Here is a 19,665-nt window from a genome sequence, read left to right on the forward strand (position 1 = left end):
TCACCCTCCATTCATTCTTAAACTTCCTTGTTTTCCATTGCAGAGCCTGGAGCAAGGACTTTAATAACCCACCCTTCCCCTCTTCAGCCCCACTGGCACAAAACACAAAGTCTTGATTGGAAGAAGACACACTCAGGATTTCAGAATGAGTCATCTGAGCATTTGCAGAGGGAACAGTAACCTCCACATTTGGAGAGGGTTTTCTACTACATAATGGCAACACCCTGAGTGTGGACTACTCTTGGCAAAATGTAAGAGACTGGAAACTTTTTTTTCTTTAAAGCAGGGTATTGCTGCTGAAAGAAGCCATCCTACTAAGTTGTCAAAATGTGACAAAGTATTATGGAAAGTCACTTATGCTTGATAATTTCCAAAACCACAGTTTGGGTTGTTCACAGCAACAGAAACTAAAGGCACAGCAAGCCTCAGAAAAGTAGCTTTCATATCAATCAGCTAGCAGTTTTATAAATCCTTTCCCTGGAGAGTAAGGTGAAAATCAAACATTTTTTCCAATTTAGGCTTTGCTAATTTCAATAAATTGTGTAAATTAGAAATGAAAAAAAAAATAAACTTATCTCATACCTAAGTTCCTCCAAAACAACAGTATTGTCATAGGGACCAACAACTAATTCCCCAAGCCTCTGATCATCTCCTGTAGGATGGAAAGTGACTTTGTAGCCTTTTACTTCCCCAGGGGCTGGTTCCCAAGTGACTCTAAAGCTTGACATGGTTGAGTCAGATGTTTTGAGGTTCCTGGGCATTTTGAATTTGGATACTGAAAAGAAAAAAAAATGATTGTTATTATTTTTGTTATATATGAAATATGACATCTTTTCATGGATATATTAGACTTTCATCAACAGTTCTAGCACTAAACTTAACTCATTTGAATTCAGTAAATATGCATTATGTACCTGTTAAGGAAAAGTGAACTATGTTAAGCAGTAGGACCAGGGACTGGACCTGGGATTTCATTGCCATAGGGAAATCCCAAGAGAAGAAATTCTCTCTACCAGTGCATATAAGCTCCTCCTCTATAACTTGGAGTCTTAGAGAGTAGTCTATAGCACTCAAAGATTAAGTGACTTGACCAGAGTCATACTGCCAATAGGTGGGATTTGAACACAAATCTTCCTGGGATAGAAGTCAGTTCTTTATCCACCATGCCATAATGACTTACTGCATGGGGAAAAATCAATTGATAAGCATTTATTAAGCACCCTCTATGGGCCTGCTACTGTGCTCAGTGCTATGAACCCAAAAATATAAACGAAATAGTCCTTTCCTTCAAAGGACTCAATCTGTATCTCTTCAATTCCATTCAATTTAATATGCATTTACTATGTTCTAGGCACTTTACAAGGCACTAATGATACACAGATGAAAGCATCCCTGCTTTCAAGCATATAGGGATAGATATCTAATAAGTAAGAAATTTGGAAATGGAATTCCGTGAAACAACTGAAGTTGGAGATGTAAATTTGAATGATATGAATAGAAGCAATAACCGAATCCAGGCAATAATGTAAGATCACAGTGGGAAAGCGTGTAGACATAGAAAGAAAAAGATGCCTACTCTGAGGAGAAAGAAGGAGAAAAGAAGACAGTAGAGCAAAGAATTAGGATAAGAGATAAGAGAATCATAGTCAGCTTTTCTTAAATGCTCATATACCAAGTTAAATTCCATTCTCTTTCCTTGCCATTTTCAATAAACTGTAAGTTCAACATGAATCAACAGTGGGATGTAGCAGCCAAAAACAAATAATGAAATCTTAGGCTACTTCATGACAGGCAGCGTGCCCAGGACTAGTAAGGCAAGAGTCCCATTATATGATGTGCTGGCTGGATGGAGTATGGCCATTTGGGAACGAGAACAGAATGATGTGCAGTATCCAGAGAAGGGCAGCCAGCATGATAAAGGACTTTGGATTATTCCATGTGAACATTGTTGGAAGAAATTGTCAGTATGTAGTCGGGAGGAAGGAAATCTTTTTGGAAAGGAAACAGGATGGAGGAGGAAGGTACCTTAATAGCCTTCAAGTATTTGAAAGGTTGTCATGTGGAGGAAAGAAATTTTTTCTTCCTGACCTCAAAAGGCAGAACCCAGAGCAAGGAGTAGGAATTACAGAGAAGCAGACTTAGAATTGATGTTTAAGGGAAAACTTCCTAATGATTGGTTATCCAAAAATGAAAGAACTCTGGGACAGAGTTGATTCTGCAACACTGTAGGTTCTTAAGCAAAGGCTAGATGACCATGAACTATATGTAATGTAGATGACATTTTAATTCAATTTTGGGTTAAACTAGTAAGTCTCTTAGGAGCTCAAACTCTGAGGTTCTAGGATTTTGAGAGCTTTAAAAGCATCTTTAAAAATATACATACGTGTGGTTCCTGATCCTTGCCTGTGCTTTCCTTCCCCTGTCTTGTAAATTGGAAGCACTGTGATGTCATATGTAGTTTGAGGCTGAAGTCGTTTCAACACAGTTGATGTGACTGTGGGTGGCACTTTGGCCACCATCTGTCTTCCTCCTCCTCGAGGCCTGTACACAACACGATAGTTCACAACTTTACCAGGTGCTGGTTGCCACGTGACCCTCATTGTTGTTTCAGTCTCATCATCAACTCTCAGAGTCCTTGCTTTTTGAGATACTGTGGGATGCAAAGTCAAATTAAAATATGTGTTAATAAAAACAAAATACGTTGTACAGTAATAAAGCATTATTTAAGCAAAGAAGAATGATCTGTTCTTTGATATTCAAGTACTAATATAGGGAAGGCAGAATAGCCTAGTGGATAGAATTATAGAACAGAATTTATAAAACTTGAATTTGAATTCTGCCCCCTAATATTTGCTAACTGACTACTGACAAGTCACAAATTTTCTGAACCTTAACTTTCCCATGCATAAAATAGAAATAACAACAATAATACCATTACTATCCACCTCACACAGTTCTTGTGAGGCTCCAATAAGACAATGTTTATAAAATGTTCTCCAAATTTTAAAGCTCTATATGAATGTCAGGGATCATAGTATTTCATAGTTCAGCATTGTAATCTGTCAAAAACTGAGAATAATAGGATATCCTAAGAGATCTTTCTTGCCTACTCCACAAAACTATGGGTCTGAATTTTATGGATTTCCTAGTTGAGTGCTAGGGAATTTAGAAAAGAAAACATCCTTTTCCTGGGACAAGCTTTTAGAAATTTTATCCTACTTCCATCTGTAAAGAATTTCTCCTAAAACCAAATGCCTTGCAGAATTTTACAGCTGTTAGTTCTACAAAGGAATTTTGCAGGGGCAGTTGCATGGAGTACAAGAGTGACCCACAAAATGACTTTAGCCAGAATAAAAGTTTTTAATGAAATATCTTGTGTTTTCTACAAGAAAATGTAAAGAAGAAGAATATGAAGTGTCATAATATAATATCTCCACAGTTTTAATATCAGGTTTGTAAAAACTAAATCTGATAGGAATCTTTCATGTGGAAAGTGTTTGCTCGAGGCATAATAAACATCATGAGCAAAAATAGCCTGTCTCTCATATTTAGGGGAACTTTTATTTAGTGGAAGAGTAATTAATTTCTGGGAGAGATCAAATAACTTCTGTTCTTTACTTTATAGACAGTCAATACTGTTAACATTTGTATTTTACTTTGTTCAGGGATTAGATACTTAAAAAGGTTAGAATAATTTTTATAGGAATAGGTTGTAAGCTCTTAAGAAAAGTGATTGAGAATTTCCCTTCACTATTTGAGAGAGAGAAGGCAGGGAGAAGGAAGGGAGAAAGAGGTGGAGAAGGAGGAGGAAGGGGGTAAGGAACGAGGAGGTAAGGAAAGAAGACAAGGGAAAGCAAAAGAAGGCAAAGGAAGGCAAAGGGAAGAGAGAAGAAGGGAGGGAAAAGAGGAGAAAAGCAAAGAGGAAAAGGGTGAGGAGAAAGGAGGGAGAGAGAGTGAGAGGGAAAGGAAGAGAAGGAAAGAGAAAGAAGGCAAAGGAAGATGAGGAGAAAAGGAAAGAGGAAAGTTAAAAGAGAAAAGCATAATGAGAACAGAGAGGCAGCAAGATGTAGGTTTTAGATAAGCCTCTGCCTTAGGAAAATGAAAGTCAAGACCCCCTCCCTGACACTTAACCTTATGTCAGAGACCAAGGCAACTCTCAAAGACTCTAAGTTGCAGATATATATTGATGAGGAAAATTTCCTGAGAGCTCCCAATGGCAGATAGATAGATACATAGGTACACAGATACATAGATAGATCTTGAAAAAATAACAATAGATAGTAATAAACTTTTAAGATACATTAGTTATTCATTTTTATCCAAGTGGAAAATTCTTAAGTAAAATATCAACCAAAGGTGAATTTGTATAGAAAGATTCTGCCAGAGATATTCCCTTCTTTCCTAATTTGAATTGGTAACATCTGACTTGGCCTGATGCCAAGTATAAACTGCTATACTAATAAAAATAGCCGTTTCCTGCTCTTGATCCCTTATGGGCAGTGGTAAGGAAAGGTAAAATTGCCAATAATGAGCTAGATGAATACACCAAGAAACTACAAGAAAAGAAAAACTAAGCAGTTTTCCACTACAATAACCAAGAACACAGCCTTTTTTGTGTCATGGACAACTTTGATAATCTAGTGAAACTGATGGACTCCTCAAAATAATATTTCTAAATGTGTGAGATAAAATATGTAGAATTTTAAAATAAGCTAATTATTATGATATACTATGATCAAAATTGTTTTTAAGCAAGTTCACAGATAAAAGTCAGGAACTTTTGCAGCACAGGATTATGAAGGGTCAAAAAACTGAATACTTTGCCACAAAACATTAATTTTTAAAAAAAGCAAATACAAAATCTTGAGTGCTCAGTGGAGCTGTACTCCCATTATGTCTAGTGATAGTAGATGTGAGTAGAAGAGCAGAAGTGAATAAATTGAAACTACACATAAAGAATTGAAGATACATTTATCTACAATGTATTTAGAATAGCTTAGTGCACAATTTTCTATTATTATAAACTATTAGATGATGATGAGCCAGTTTGATTGAAAAGAAACTTAAAACTTTTTCCATTAGAAAGAAAAAACTATAATGTTTTTCTTGCTTGGGGCCTTGAGAAAAGATGATGTCAAAATTCATTAAGGTGACCACTGGGTCAAGATTCTGATTCTAATCAACTACTACAAATGTGGGTTAAGATGTGTTCCTAGGCCAGTTCTAGGAAAGGCTTAAAGTCATATACATAGAGCAAGAATTCCTCAAAGAGCCCCTTTGGTAGTCTGGTGAAATCTAAAGACCCCTCAGAAGAATTCTGATGGGTTTTTTGTTTTGTTTTTTAATTCATAATGGCAGGAAATGCCAAATTTCAAGTAGAGTTAGTGAAAATAAAGATGTCTTTCTTTCTTATGCGAGTTCAAAGATCCCCTGAAGTCTATATATTGATACCTTGTAGGTCTATGGACACATGATTAAAAACCCCTGATTTAGACCCTCAAAGAACTTCCAAAGCTATCTAGTACAACCCCTTCATTTTACAAAAGAAAAAAGAAGTCCCAGAATGGTTAAATGATTTGTCCAAGTTCACATACGTAGTAATTAGTAGAAATGGATTTGAACCCAGGTCTCCTAACTCCAAATTGAGCATATTATTTACCATTCCATCATGACTGACTCTCATGTGAAATGAGCTCTTGGCCATTATATTCATAGAACTAGTTTATACTTTAATACTAAAAAAAAAAAAAAAATCAAACCTTTTCAGAATAAGTATCAAATCTCTTCTTCTTCTTACACAATATGCCCAGTCTAATTTCACTGATCTTCAAAGTTCAGAAGAATGTAATATGATCATACAAAAAAATCCATGGGTGCTGTTATGAATAGCAACTTGTGCTCCAAAAATCTGTTACCACTCCCCTGACACTAGTGCTAAGATTCCCAGACTGTGCAAATGCTTAAAAACCTAAATATGTTTAAACCAGACTTTTGAATTTCATGCTTTGGATTGTGATATCTTGCAGGCTTCTTGGTTATGCTCTTTCTTTGTAATAAACTACAGTAAATAACAGAAGGAAACCAGCAAATTTCTGCACATCTCATGCTGAATATTAACTGATCCTCAGACTTTTGGAAAAGCCATTAGATTGGCTTATGAGAAATAGGTGGCATTGACAAGTTGTGGTCTGAAATTCTATGGGCCCCTCTCCTTCTTCTCCCATCCACCTCATGTTGCTGAGTTCTCCTCTACTCTACAGGATGCCTCCAAGTAGAGGTAGCAAAACCACTGAACTCACTCTCCCAAACGAAGAAAACATAATACACACATACATATATATAGCATGCATGTATACATAAATTAGCTCCTAATTTACTGGCATCTCAGCCACAGCTCCAATTCAAAATTCTAAAAGAATCCCACCATATTCCTAGGCTTTTCAGTATTTCCAGAGCTATTTAGCTGAAAGTTAAATCCCTCAACAAAATGTTCCCTACTAAAAGCAAAGAAGAAAGCATGAAATTTTCTATACTTTTAAAGTCAAATGGTCTTGTAAGTTCCAGCTAGGCTCCAAATCTATTTATGTAATGGCCTAGACACATTGGCCCTTTAACTATCACAACTTGTCAATATTTTCTTAATCGTTTTATCTTCCACAGCAGAAGTTCAAAAAGGAAAAAGTTCAAAGATGGCTGGTGGAACAAAATAATTTCTTTCCCCCTTTAACTAGTACCCTAACCTCAACTTTTGAAGCAGTTGACTCTCAATCAACAATGGAATTCAACATTACTCAACAAGGTCCAGACGGAGCCTTTAAATTCACAAACAAAATCAATCAGTCAACAAATGATTATTGAGAAAGCACCATGACTCACCTATAGAGAGGCAAAAGGCAATTTCATATTTCTGCTATCCCACAAATTTTTTGTTACTAGCACATTTATATTCAAGAACTTATTAGTTTATACCTTCAAGAAGACATAGGATTTTTAAAGTAAGATTTTTAGGAAATGCTAATATTTGTCAATCTTTAAACACCTACTTTTTTAAACTTCCAAAACAAAGTGATGAGCTGCTTTTAAAGATCAAAGAAATTAAATGTAAGTTTCACTCAAATTATTTTAATTTGCTACACATTACTTATCTTTACATCAACTGAACTTCTGCCAAAATCCAATCAGAATACACATCCTTAAACAACAGCCAATACATTCCAGATATAATATTAAAGTTACTGTAGAAACCAACTATATCAATATTCTACAAAATTTAATTTTCTGCTAAATTATGTAGAACTATAGAAAATCTGGTTATTTTTGACACAAGCCAAAACCAGATTTCTTTCTCTGAGAATGTTCATTTACACTAACTCAATTGTTAAGCAAACAAATTGGAGGGAAGAAAAATCAGTGATGTCAATCTCTGCATACCTCCACCCTTTCTGGAAGAATGGCCTGACCAATTCATCCTCTTCTTTTTAATAAAGCACCATAAAGATGCATGCCCTCTTATCAACACTTTGTTCATTCTGCTTCACTAAAGCCTTACAGAGGGTAAACTCGGAAATCCCAGGCTAAAAACAATGACAGTAGCTTAAGGCACATGACCAATCTATTACTAGGAATATACCTAATTAATTATCCTTGATAATTCCTAAATAATCATTCAACATCTTGTTATTTCATTTGATTCTCTCTGACTCAGCTCTAGAGAGAATATGAAGTCTCAGAAAAATAGGCAATAGTGAGTCTTGCAATTGGGTTGAAGAAGCAGCTTTCTAATGTTAAAAGGTTAGACCTTCTTATTTCAAAACATTTCCCTTCTGTCCCCAACACTTCCACTGGCCCTTAGATGTGGCATTACACTTGCAAGAAAAAATGTATAATCTTTACTTCCAACATTTAAGGGATCTTTAAGGGCAAGCTATGAAAGCTAACTTGAAGAAAATTACACATCACCTAACTAGACTGAAGTAAGTAATGGGGAGAGGTTTTCTGAGTTTTTTTCCCTTTCTGGGAAAGTGATGGAGCATTGCTCCTTGGTTCTTTGATCCTTTCTCACATTTTTTTCCTTTTTCTCAATACTTGTAGGTACTAAACTTACTTAAACTAAACATTGTAGTTTAGCATATAGAGGCCTGGACTTGGAGTCAGTTGAACTTGCTTTAAAAATCCTGCCTTAGACATTTATTAGTTGTTTGACTGTGAACAAGTCATTTGACATCTTCAGGCCTTATTTTTCTTATGCAAAATCAAAGAGAAGGTTAGATACAGTGGCCTCTAAAGTATCTTATAGCTCCAATTATGTGATCCTTTTTATGTTTCCTGTTACTGAGTCATGTTTTAATAAGTGTAGACTGGAGAACCAACTATACAAATTCACACTGTGAACATCTATTAATACATGTTGGTCAATGGCAATGGGTTCGAATCAAGAACACATGTGATACCCAGTGGAATCACGTGTCGGCTACGGGGGGTGGGAGGGAGGAAAAGAAAATGATCTTTGTCTTTAATGAATAATGCATGGAAATGATCAAATAAAATACTATAAAATTTTTAAAAAAGGATAAAAAAATACATGTTGGTCAAAATCCAAAGGATAATAAATGCTGGCAATGTAAATTCTACTTACAATCGGTCGTAGCTTCTCCAATCAGAGGATTCCCTTCTCCACTGCTGTAGGTGGCAAATATTGAAATCTTATATTTCGTCTCCGGCTGTAGATTTTCTATCACAGTGTGAATTGCATCTCCAGGAACATTCTTTTCTCCAGTTTCAACATCATCATAAAGGGATCTCCATGTGACTCTGTAACCACGAACCATCCCTGGAGCTGATGTCCAATATGCTCCAATGGAAGTATCAGTAATGTCTTTAGTAATCAAGTCCCGAGCAGAACCTCGTTCTACAAAAGAGAAATAGAAAAGGAATCAGTGCAGGAATATGCATTTATTTTATATTATATATAAATATCTAACCCAAATATGCTCCCTTTTTCTCTAAAATTTGTAGTCAGTTTATACAGGAGAGATTGTTGGACTTGACCTTAGAAAGACCTGAGTTCAAATTCAAATTCCCTCACACACTAATGTGTGACTCCTAAATAACTCTCTATATGCCTCAAGCAACTCCCTAGGAATTAATCTATTAAGTCATAGACACGTTCATCTGAATTGATAGAGTGAGTTCCCATACTGAGAGTTCCCAATCCTAATGATCACCATTTACCATATTTATGCTTATCATCCAAAGAATTCCTTTTGGTAGCTCAAAATCTACCTAAAATTGAAAGCATCTTCTACCAACAATGAACTCCCCCTGCTAACTTTTTTCTATTTTTCTATTTTTACCAAAAGCACACTTATTCTCAGTCTGCCAGATTTGAAACTTTGACATCATCTTTTTTTATTCGTTCCTCTTTCTTGTTCCCCAGAACTGAGAAACAATGTTTCTCACCTACATCCCTTCTTAGTAATCCCCATTGCAATCACTCCAATTAAAGTTCTTCTTACATTATGCCTATCTTATTGCAAAGAAATCTCTGTTCCTCCAAAAATTTTCCCCTTCCTTTCTATCCTGCAAACGACATAATTAATCTTCAGCTAATGAGCCTCTTTGCTATTCCTCACATAAAACACACCATCTCCCAACTCCATGAATTTTCACTGACTTCCTCATTTCTAGAATTCTCTCCTTCTTCATTTCTGACTTCTAGATTCCCTGGGTTCCTTCAGGTCCCATCTCAAATTCCAACTTCAGATCAAGATGGCAACTTAGAGACAGCAGCACTTCAAACCTCTGTAAACCCTTCCTTACCCAATCAAAAACACAATGCTTCGAGGGAACAGAAAACCAAATCTAACAATAGGACGGAGCTAGGGAACCCTCCTCCTGGACACAACTTAAAAGGTATATCCCAAAAAATCCTGAATTCTAGAACACACAGTTTTAAAGGGAAGGAAGAAGTAAGGTCCCAGGACCCCTTCCCCACCTACAGCACTGAGCCTCCAACAGTGGCTGAAATCTCTGGGAGGGCAAGAGTGCTAGTCCAGAGGGAATAACTTGCTGGCAAAGCTGGGCCAGGCTCAAGGCATAGAACACAAGTGGCATAGAGGTAGCTGGAGGATAAGTACAAAACAGGCAGCATAAGGTTAATACTAAGAGAAATGAGAAAAGAAACAAAATGGGGTAAATTTATATGTCATAAAGAAGCACATGACAGGAGTGGGGGAGAACATCAATACACTGGAAGGGTAAAGAGGTTGGAGACAGGAAATACTTAATTCTCATGTGCATTGAAATTGACTCAAAGAGGGAAGAACAATCCAATCCATCGGAGCAGAGAATTGATTCATGCCCTATAGAGAAGTAGAAGGGTAAGAAACATACTGTTGGGGAGGGAAGCACTACAAGGGAGTGAGAGGGTCTGGGGGTAGTTTAAAAAGATCATAAAGATAATGAGAGGGGAATAAGAAGGGGGGTGTAATAGGAAGTAAAATAAGGGTGGGAATTAGGCAGACTGATTAAAAACAAAATACTGGTGTAGAAGGAAATAGTGAAAGAAGAAAGGGCAGGACTAGGAGTGGAAACCAAAATGCTGGGAAATACACAGCTGGTAATCATAACTCTGAATATGAATGGAATGAATTCACCCATCAAATGCAAGCAAATAGCAGAATGTATTAGAAACCAAAATCCTACCATATGTTGTCTACAAGAAACACACATCAGGAAGGTAAGACAGGATAGGGTAAAGGTAAGTGGATGGAGCAAAATCTATTGGGCATCAACTGAGAAAAAGAAGGCAGGAGTTGTAATCATGATATCTGACGAAGCCAAAGTAAAAATAGATCTAGTTAAAAGAGATAGGGGAGGTAATTACATCTTGATAAAAAGCAGCAGAGACAATGAGGAAATATCAGTACTCAACATGAATGCACCAAATGGCATATGATCCAAATTTCTAAAGGAGAAATTAGTGGAGCTCAAGGATGAAATAGAAAAACTATACTAATGGGAGACCTGTACCTTCCTCTATCAGAACTAGATAAATCAAACAAAAAAATAAATAAGATAGAGGCAAGAGGAGTGAATGAAATCTTAGAAAAATTAGAGTTGGTAGATATATGAAGAAAAATAAATAGGGAAAAAAGGAATACACCTTCTTTTCAGCAGCACATGGTACATTCACAAAGATTGACCATGTACTACTAGGGCATAAAAACATTGCAAACAAGTACAAAAGAGCAGAAATAATAAATGCAACCTTTTCAGATCACAATGCAATCAAAATAATAATTAGCAAGGGTACATTGAGAGGCAAATCAAAAATTAATTGGAAATAAAATAATACAACTCTCCAAAATTGGTTAGTTAAAAAACAACTCTTAGAGGCAATTAATAATTTCATTGAATAAAATTAAAATTATGGGACATCTGTTCAAAATCTATGTGATGCAGCGAAAGCAGTACTCAGGGGAAATTTTATATCCTTGAGTTCATATATTAACAAATGAAGGAAGGGAGAGGTCAATGATTTGGGCATGCAAATTAAAAAACCAGAAAGTGAACAAATTAAAAATCCTCAGATGAAAACTAAATTAGAGATCCTAAAAATTAAATTGATTTAACTATTGATTTAATAAATAAGATTAGAAGCTGGTATTTTTCAAAAAGAAATAAAATAGACAAAGTACTAGTCAATTTAATTTAAAAAAAGGAAAGAAGAAAACCAAATTAACAGTATCAGAAATGAAAAGGGAGATCTCACCTCTAATGAAAAGGAAATTAAGGAAATCATTAAAAACTATCATGCCCAGTTATATGGCAATAAATATGGCAATCTAGGTGATTTGGATAAATATTTACAAAAATATAAATTGCCTAGATTAACAGAGGAAGAAATAGAATACCTAAATAAACTCATATCAGAAAAAGAAATGGAACAAGCCATCAAAGAACTCCCTAAGAAAAAAGCCCCATGACCAGATGGATTCACAAATGAATTCTATCAAAAATTCAAAGAACAACTAATCCCAATATTATACAAACTATTTGACAGAATAAGCAAAGAAGGAATTCTACCAAATTCCTTTTATGACACAAATATGGTACTGATTCCAAAGCCAGGCAGGTCAAAAACAGAGAAAGAAAACTAAAGACCAATCTCCTTAATGAACACAGATGCAAAAATCTTACATAGAATTCTAGCAAAAAGATACCAGCGAGTGATTATGAGGGTAATCCACTATGACCAGGTAGGATTCATACCAGGAATGCAAGGATGCTTCAATATTAGGAAAACCATCCACATAACTGACCATATCAACAAGCAAACCAATAAAAGTCACATGATTATCTCAATAGATGCACAAAAAACCTTTGACAAAATACACTACTCATTCCTATTGAAAACACTAGAAAGTATAGGAATAGAAGGGCCTTTCCTAAAAATAATAAACAGTGTATATCTAAAACCATCAGCAAACATCATCTGCAATAGGGATAAAGTAGAAGCCTTCCCAATAAGATCAGAAGTGAAACAAGGATGCCCAATATCACCTCTATTATTTAACATACTAGCAACACTAGCAGTAGCAATTAGAGAAGAAAAAGAAATTGAAGGTATTAAAATCTGCAATGAGGAGACCAAGCTATCACTCTTTGCAGATGATATGATGGTCTACTTAAAGAATCCTAGAGAATCATCTAAAAACTAGTAGAAATAATCAACAACTTTAGCAAAGTTGCAGGATACAAAATAAACCCACATAAGTCATCAGCATTCCTATATATCTCCAACCCATTTCAGCAGCAAGAATTAGAAAGAGAAATTCCATTTAAAATCACCCTAGACAATATAAAATACTTGGGAATCTATCTGCCAAAACAAACACAGGAACTATATGAACACAACTACAAAACACTTTCCACACAATTCAAACTAGATCTAAATAATTGGAAAAACATTAATTGCTCATGGATAGGATGAGCTAACATAATAAATAAAAATGACAATCCTACCCAAACTTATTTACTTATTTAGTGCCATACCCATTGAACTACAAAAAGAACTTTTTTACTGAATTAGAAAAAACATAACAAAGTTCATTTGGAAGAACAAAAGATCAAGGATATCCAGGGAAATCATGAAAAAATGCAAAGGATAGTGGACTAGCAGTACCAGATCTCAAACTAAAAGCAGTGGTCATCAAAACAATATGGTACTGGCTAAGAGACAGAAAGGAGGATCAGTGGAATAGACTTAGGGTAATTGACCTCAGCAAGACAGTTTATGATAAACCCAAAGATCCCAGCTTTGGGGACAAAAATCCACTATTTGATAAAAAAATATTGGGAATATTGGAATCCAATATGGGAGAGATTGGGTCTGGATCAACATCTCACACCATACACCAGATAAACTCAGAATGGATGAATGACTTTAATATAAAGAAGGAAAGTATAAGTAAATTAGTTGAACACAGAATAGTATACATGTCAGATCTTTGGGAAAGGAAAGATTTTAAGACCAAGCAAGAGTTAGAAAAAATCACAAAATGTAAAATAAATAATTTTGATTACATTAAATTAAAAAGGGTTTGTACAAACAAAACCAATGCAACCAAAATTAGAAAGGGAAGCAAGAAATTGGGGAAAATCTTCATAACAAAAACTTCTGACAAAGGTCTAATTACTCCAATTTATAAAGAGTTAAATCAATTGTACAAAAAAAAATCAAGCCATTCCCCAATTGATAAATGGGCAAGAGATATGAATAGACAATTTTCAGTTAAAAGAAATCAAAACTACTAATAAGCACATGAAAAAGTGTTCTAAATCTCTTATAATCAGAGAGATGCAAATCAAATTCCACCTTCATCAAAAAGCCTTTCCCAATCTCCAATTAATGCTAATTTTTTCCTCTGAGGTTATTTTCAAATTATTTTTATCATAGTTTTCTTTCCCTTATTAAATGATGACATCCTTAAGAGTAGTGACTGTTTTTCCCCTTTCCTTGTATGCCCAGCTCTTAGCATCAAATTTGGCTCAGAGGAGTCACTTAATGAATACTTGTTGACATGATTTGACTTCAGATAAAGTATCATTTTGGCTAGGTACACAGGGACCTCCACAATCTGTCCTCAATCTGTCTTTCTAATTTTTTCCTCCCATGTAGCTCACCTATACTCAATTTCCTCATCTATAAAGTGAGGGAAGTAGCCTAGATTAACTTTTTCTTTCAACTCTAAATATTTGCAACTTACTACTTCATATGATCTCAGATTAGTCACTTAGACTATCTAGTCCTAAATTTCCTTATTTGTAAAATAAGGGAGCTGAACCAGATGACCTCAAAGATCTCTTCCAAACCTAAACTGATGATTCTTTGTCTTTATTTCTAGTTCCATTGCCTAGCACTGTGTAAGGTATTTCATAAATGTTCATTGAATGACCTGAATGGAATTGTGTGGCTCAATTTCTTTTTTATTTACTCAAATGCCATTATGATCTCTTTCTTCTAATACTTCTCTAACCTACATTCTTAACATATATCTTTAGAATTTTCCCAGAGATCTCATGCCTTTTTGTGCCTCAGTTACCTTGGGGTATGGATCACTGTCCACAAAGGCTCTTTTTCTGCAATCCTATATTTTTTTAAATGTAGATGTTTAAATTGACAAACAACCATCTAGATCACCTAATCCACCCTTCCTCTTTTGAGACGCTAGGGAAGTTCACAGTAAATTTGTTGAACATCTCATGAGTGGCAGGAAGTTCTGGGAATGGATTCCAGGTGTCTCCTCATTCATACAAAGCCCAGAACTTTTTCCACTGCTTTGTGCATTTCTCCCAGTCTAATTTAAACAAATCCCCAGCTCTAACGTGTGGTTCACTAAAATTCTAAAACATGACCTCATTCCAATGGCAAAACTAGTTCCAAAGATCCATTCCTTGTTGTTAGTTTTTATGGAGTTATAAATGTGAAAGGGTAACCTTTCAATGAAACTAAAAAAACACTCATTCTTCTAGAAAACTAAAAAATTATTAGTTACTAAAATAAAGGGGGTAATACCCTAGAGTTGTGCAGGGGGGCTGACCGAAATTTTCTACTCCCAAGCCTTTTCATTCAATAAAAAAACATGAATATAATCCAAATGGAAAAATAAGAAAACCCAAACTTAATAGGAGACACAGCTTTCTCCCAATAAAACAGCTACTCTTTCCATATTTTAATGTAATATAAATATACAAGTCACTTTATATTGGCTACTTCAAATAGGACGTCTGCCACAATATGACATCAATAGAAAACTATCTGCTTTCCCAGCATAATTTTTAGCAAGTAATTGCCGGGTGTTCAAGCAAGTGATACAAAAAGCCACTGTAAGAATTCTGAAGATCATTATTGTTTCAACTCTCATTGCCATACATAGGAGAAAGTACATGTGCCTTGCAATTGTGTGCAATAAACCTCTAGAGCCGGAACTGAAAAGGTAACATTAGAGAAGTTGCATTGAACAAAAAACATATGCAGTTCAATGAGAAGGGGGGGAAAAAGACTGGGATTTTTTCTTAAACCTCAAGACCAAGTGGAAAGTTCTAACATTACAAATTATTTCAGTGGCTAATAGAACATCTTATCTCTGGAGAAAAATTCGACATGCATTCACTGCAATCATAAAAGCATTTCAAAATCACCGTAATTTATTTTCTTCCAAAGTTTGTGACTGTTTCGTGTAAAATGAGGAGGGGGTAGCTATTTGTGTTTTAAACTCTGAAAATGACCACAAGTCATGTATTTTCCCTACATGTAACAAAATGTGAGTACAGTTTTATAAGGACACCTTTGCACTAAATGTTATTCAGGCAATATGACTAAATCTGACATGTGCAGTAGATGGATACAGAATCAAAGAAGTGCAGAATCTGAGGGTCAACAGGGCACTCCATAATCATGTAGTTCAACTTGTATCTGTACAAGGAATCTCCTCAACATCATCTGCCATAAGTGGTGATCCCTTCTCTACCTAAAGACTAGAAGTGAGGGTCAGGCCATTGCCTCCTGAAGCAATCCATTCTACTCTGATGCCCCCATCTTTCCACTCTTCCTCTCCCAACCCCTGTTCCCATTCAGCTGGTAAATTGCTGTTTTCCCTAAAGTGATTCAACATTTTAAGATTCCAAACCACCCATAAAGTCAAGAATTTCAATTTGTGTTAAATGTAGACTTTGGACAAATTTCATCCCAGAGAACTGGTAGATGGAATTACTAAACCACTGTCTGAGATCTGAGATTTTTGAGGAATGGAGAATGGGAGGGGTGTCAGGATTTGTGCTAAAGTTGTTAAAATTCAGTGTGACTCAATTCAGTTCAATTCAATTCAACAAACACCATGCTAGATGTTCAATATCCTTAGACAAAAATAAAATGGTCCTTACTTAGGAAAAACAATGTTAAACACATATAGGTAAATAATGCCTATGTATCTCACTTTTTCACACTTTCATAATCCCTTTTACCTAAGAGTTACTTCTGCTCCAGAAAATTCTCCTTCCATTTTTGCCTAATTAATGTCTTCTGGCCATAAGTTTCAGTAAAGGATTATTCCCAAAGATGTTAGTTTTTTGGCCTCACTCTTTTTGTTCCCCCCTTTCCTCTACTAAAAATCAACCCAGTGAAGCACTAGTGAAAAACAATAACCATGACTGAAACTAAAGTTGGCTCCAATGTTGGGTTGTTTGGGGTTTTTTTCCACATTTAATGGTATAGTTGGGAGGGATAGGAACAAAAGACATCAACATTTCCAACTTTTACTTGTTTTCTTTCAAGGATTTGCCGCTTAGCCTGTTTTTATTCCTACTTGCTATAACACTGAGTTTGTGGCATTATACTCATTCCCATGACAACAGACTTGAGTGTCACTAACACAGCCTAATTATTTCATTTCAAGAATGAGTAGGTGGAGGGTGGGGAAATTATAAGGAAAATATAAACTTAAACCTACTTCCGAACTCACTGAAAAATGGGCTTAGAAGTTTACTTGCCAAATTAGAGAATTTCTCTAGGGAATTTTCCATCTACTATTCTCATTCCTCAGGTCTTTGAGTTAAAAAGACCTGGGTTTAAATCTAACATCTACCACATTCTAGCTATGTAATCCTGGACAAGTAACTTAACTCCTCACTTCTCAAAGGCAATTCCTAAGACTAAGTCACAGAGAATGTGCTATCCTCAGTTGATGAAGAAAATTCTACCCCAGTAATTCCCTACACAGATAAAAGAGGTTGTATCCAAAAAAACTAATAGTTATTTATAAAAGGGGAAAATACATTTGTGATAATCGCTAGTTTTAAGAAGAAAAGATTTTTAAGTTCTTTTTGAAATATAAAACCTTCAACTTTTCTTTTAAGAAGGAATAGATTAGAACATGAAAAAATGTATTACAACTTCTAGTTTATTATTTATTATTTTTATTTAATAAGCCAGTACTTATGGATATGAATAGGATAAAATATAGATAATTCAGTTTAAGGATTTTTCTCAATATTTCTCCATATTTTAAAAAAAGTGGACTAAAGGAAAAGTTGGCTAAATTACCAGGAACCTCATCCAGGGCCTGTGGTTGAAAAAAGCAAACAAGCAGCAGAATTTAATGACTTCTAAACTCTTAGGAGTAAGTCATTTAATCAAATACATTTATAGGTACTGAGCACCTACTGTTTGCAAAGCAATTCTCACTTGCTGATTCTTTGCCACCTTTCCAGATGCTATTTCAATTTAATCTTTCCAATCATTGCATGCTGGTATATGATCCTACCAGTATACTCATTACAAGAAAATCTAGCACCAGCTAAAGCACTAAAATTCCCCATGCAGGTCAATGTTTCCTACTTTTACAACCAAAATTAAGCATTATCTGAAAAAAATAAATATGAAGAAATGGAAAGTCATGCTATTTAAAGGCCAATGACCATGCTCTTACTAACTAGCTATATGAATGCAGGAAGTCACCACCAATCTAGATACCCACTGTCATGTGGAGAATGAAATGTCTCTTCTCAATCTTCATTATTCTTGACCACTCTTGCAACATTTGACACTATTAACTATTTCTTCTCCTCCTACCTGCCTGATCACTCCTTTTCAGTGTCCTTTGCCAGACCTTGAATTGAGGCACTTGCTATTTGTGGAATGTACCTCAAGGTTGTGTCTTGTGCTTTCATCTCTTTTCTCTCTGTACCCTCTAACTTGATAATCTAATCAGCTTCCATCTTTATGCTTTGATTCCCAAATATACATGTCCAGCCTTAGGTCCAGAGTGCCAGTTCTTCTTCACCACATGCATTTAAATATATATCCCAAATGCATGTCAAATGCAATATGTCCAAAACAAAACTCATCTTCCCCTCAAATCCACTTCTTTTACTATTCCTGTCAAGGGTACCATGATCTTTCCAAGATTCCTTCTCACCTCCTCACTTTTACCCTCCCTGAATATTCAGTCACCTATGAAATCTTATTTCTTTCTCCATAACTTTCATGTAAAAAAATCTACCCATTTACAAAGTTAACTTTTTAATACAAGCCTTCATCATCTGCAGAGTCTGTATCTACTCAATGACATCACTGGTCCTCTTTAAAAACAAAGGACAAACAACAACATCTACTTAATGTTGGCGAAAACTATGAAGAACACCCTCCATTAACATGAAGGAACAAAACTCTTCTAAAATCTAACCTGTATAACCAAGTCACCATATTAAAATCTTCAATAATTAAAAACTTCAATGGATCAGTTACTGCACTGTACTCATTCCGACAGTACATTTTGTTGTTGGGTCAATAGGTTTTCTTGACAAAGATACTGAAATAGTTTGTCATTTTCTTCCTCAGTTCATTTTCACAGATGAGGAAACTGAGGCAAATAGGATTAAGTGACTTGCTCAGAGTGACACAGCTAGGTAATGTCTGAGGCTATATTTGGACTCAGAAAGAGGAATCTTCCATATTACAGAGCTGGTACTCTATCCATTGTGCCACTGAGCTGCCCCAACATTGCATATCACAACCTATTTATGCCTTCTTGCCCTTTGCAACTATTTTTACTAGCCACCTATAAATTTTCTGCAGAGGGCCTACTTGATGTGTCCATTTTGGTTTTTTCATATTATCTGAAGACTTGATTACCTGAGACGCCTTCCAACTCAGAGAATCTGTGAATTACAACAGAATGCCTATTTACACTGCTGCAGGATAGAGATGAGAAATAAAGAATAATGACCTAGCTCTCTCATTATTTCATACTTGCCAAAGTCTGATATATCTTTAGAAATGTTGATGCTGGAAAATTTTACCTGATTTTCCAATGTGGATAAAATATCATCAAAAACTATTTATTAAGTACATATATCACTGTGCTGGGTACTCCACAGGGTAATTTAGACAGGTGGTTTTTTTATTACTCTCAACATCTTCAAGTGTTTAATTTCTTCATCATTTTTTTCCACATACCAAGCCAAACAATTAATATCTCATTTATGTAATTTTCCTATATATCATAACCCTTTCCGTTACACTGTCTAAAAACCAAATTATTGTAGAGTGCACAGCTATAACCAGAAGTCCAGGCAGGCAGAGCAAAGTTGGCAGGTTAAATG

General features: G+C 35.4%; 1 protein-coding gene across 5 annotated transcripts in view; it reads right to left on the reverse strand.

The window, feature by feature from the left end:
• COL12A1 (collagen type XII alpha 1 chain) overlaps positions 1-19,665 on the reverse strand; it is a 141,095-nt gene that overhangs the window by 76,887 nt on the left and 44,543 nt on the right. For 2 of the 5 annotated variants that reach the window (XM_007484206.3, XM_007484203.3), the window contains exons 14-16: positions 8,636-8,908; positions 2,384-2,650; positions 583-775 (exon numbers count right to left, since the gene is read on the reverse strand). The exons of the other annotated variants lie outside the window; for them this stretch is intronic. In XM_007484206.3, coding sequence (XP_007484268.2) covers positions 583-775; positions 2,384-2,650; positions 8,636-8,908 — 733 coding nt within the window. The remainder of the gene's footprint in view (positions 1-582; positions 776-2,383; positions 2,651-8,635; positions 8,909-19,665) is intronic. 5 annotated transcript variants of the gene reach the window in all.

This window comes from Monodelphis domestica, chromosome 2 (genome assembly GCF_027887165.1).
Source record: "Monodelphis domestica isolate mMonDom1 chromosome 2, mMonDom1.pri, whole genome shotgun sequence".
In the NCBI taxonomy this organism is placed as follows: Eukaryota; Metazoa; Chordata; class Mammalia; order Didelphimorphia; family Didelphidae; genus Monodelphis; species Monodelphis domestica.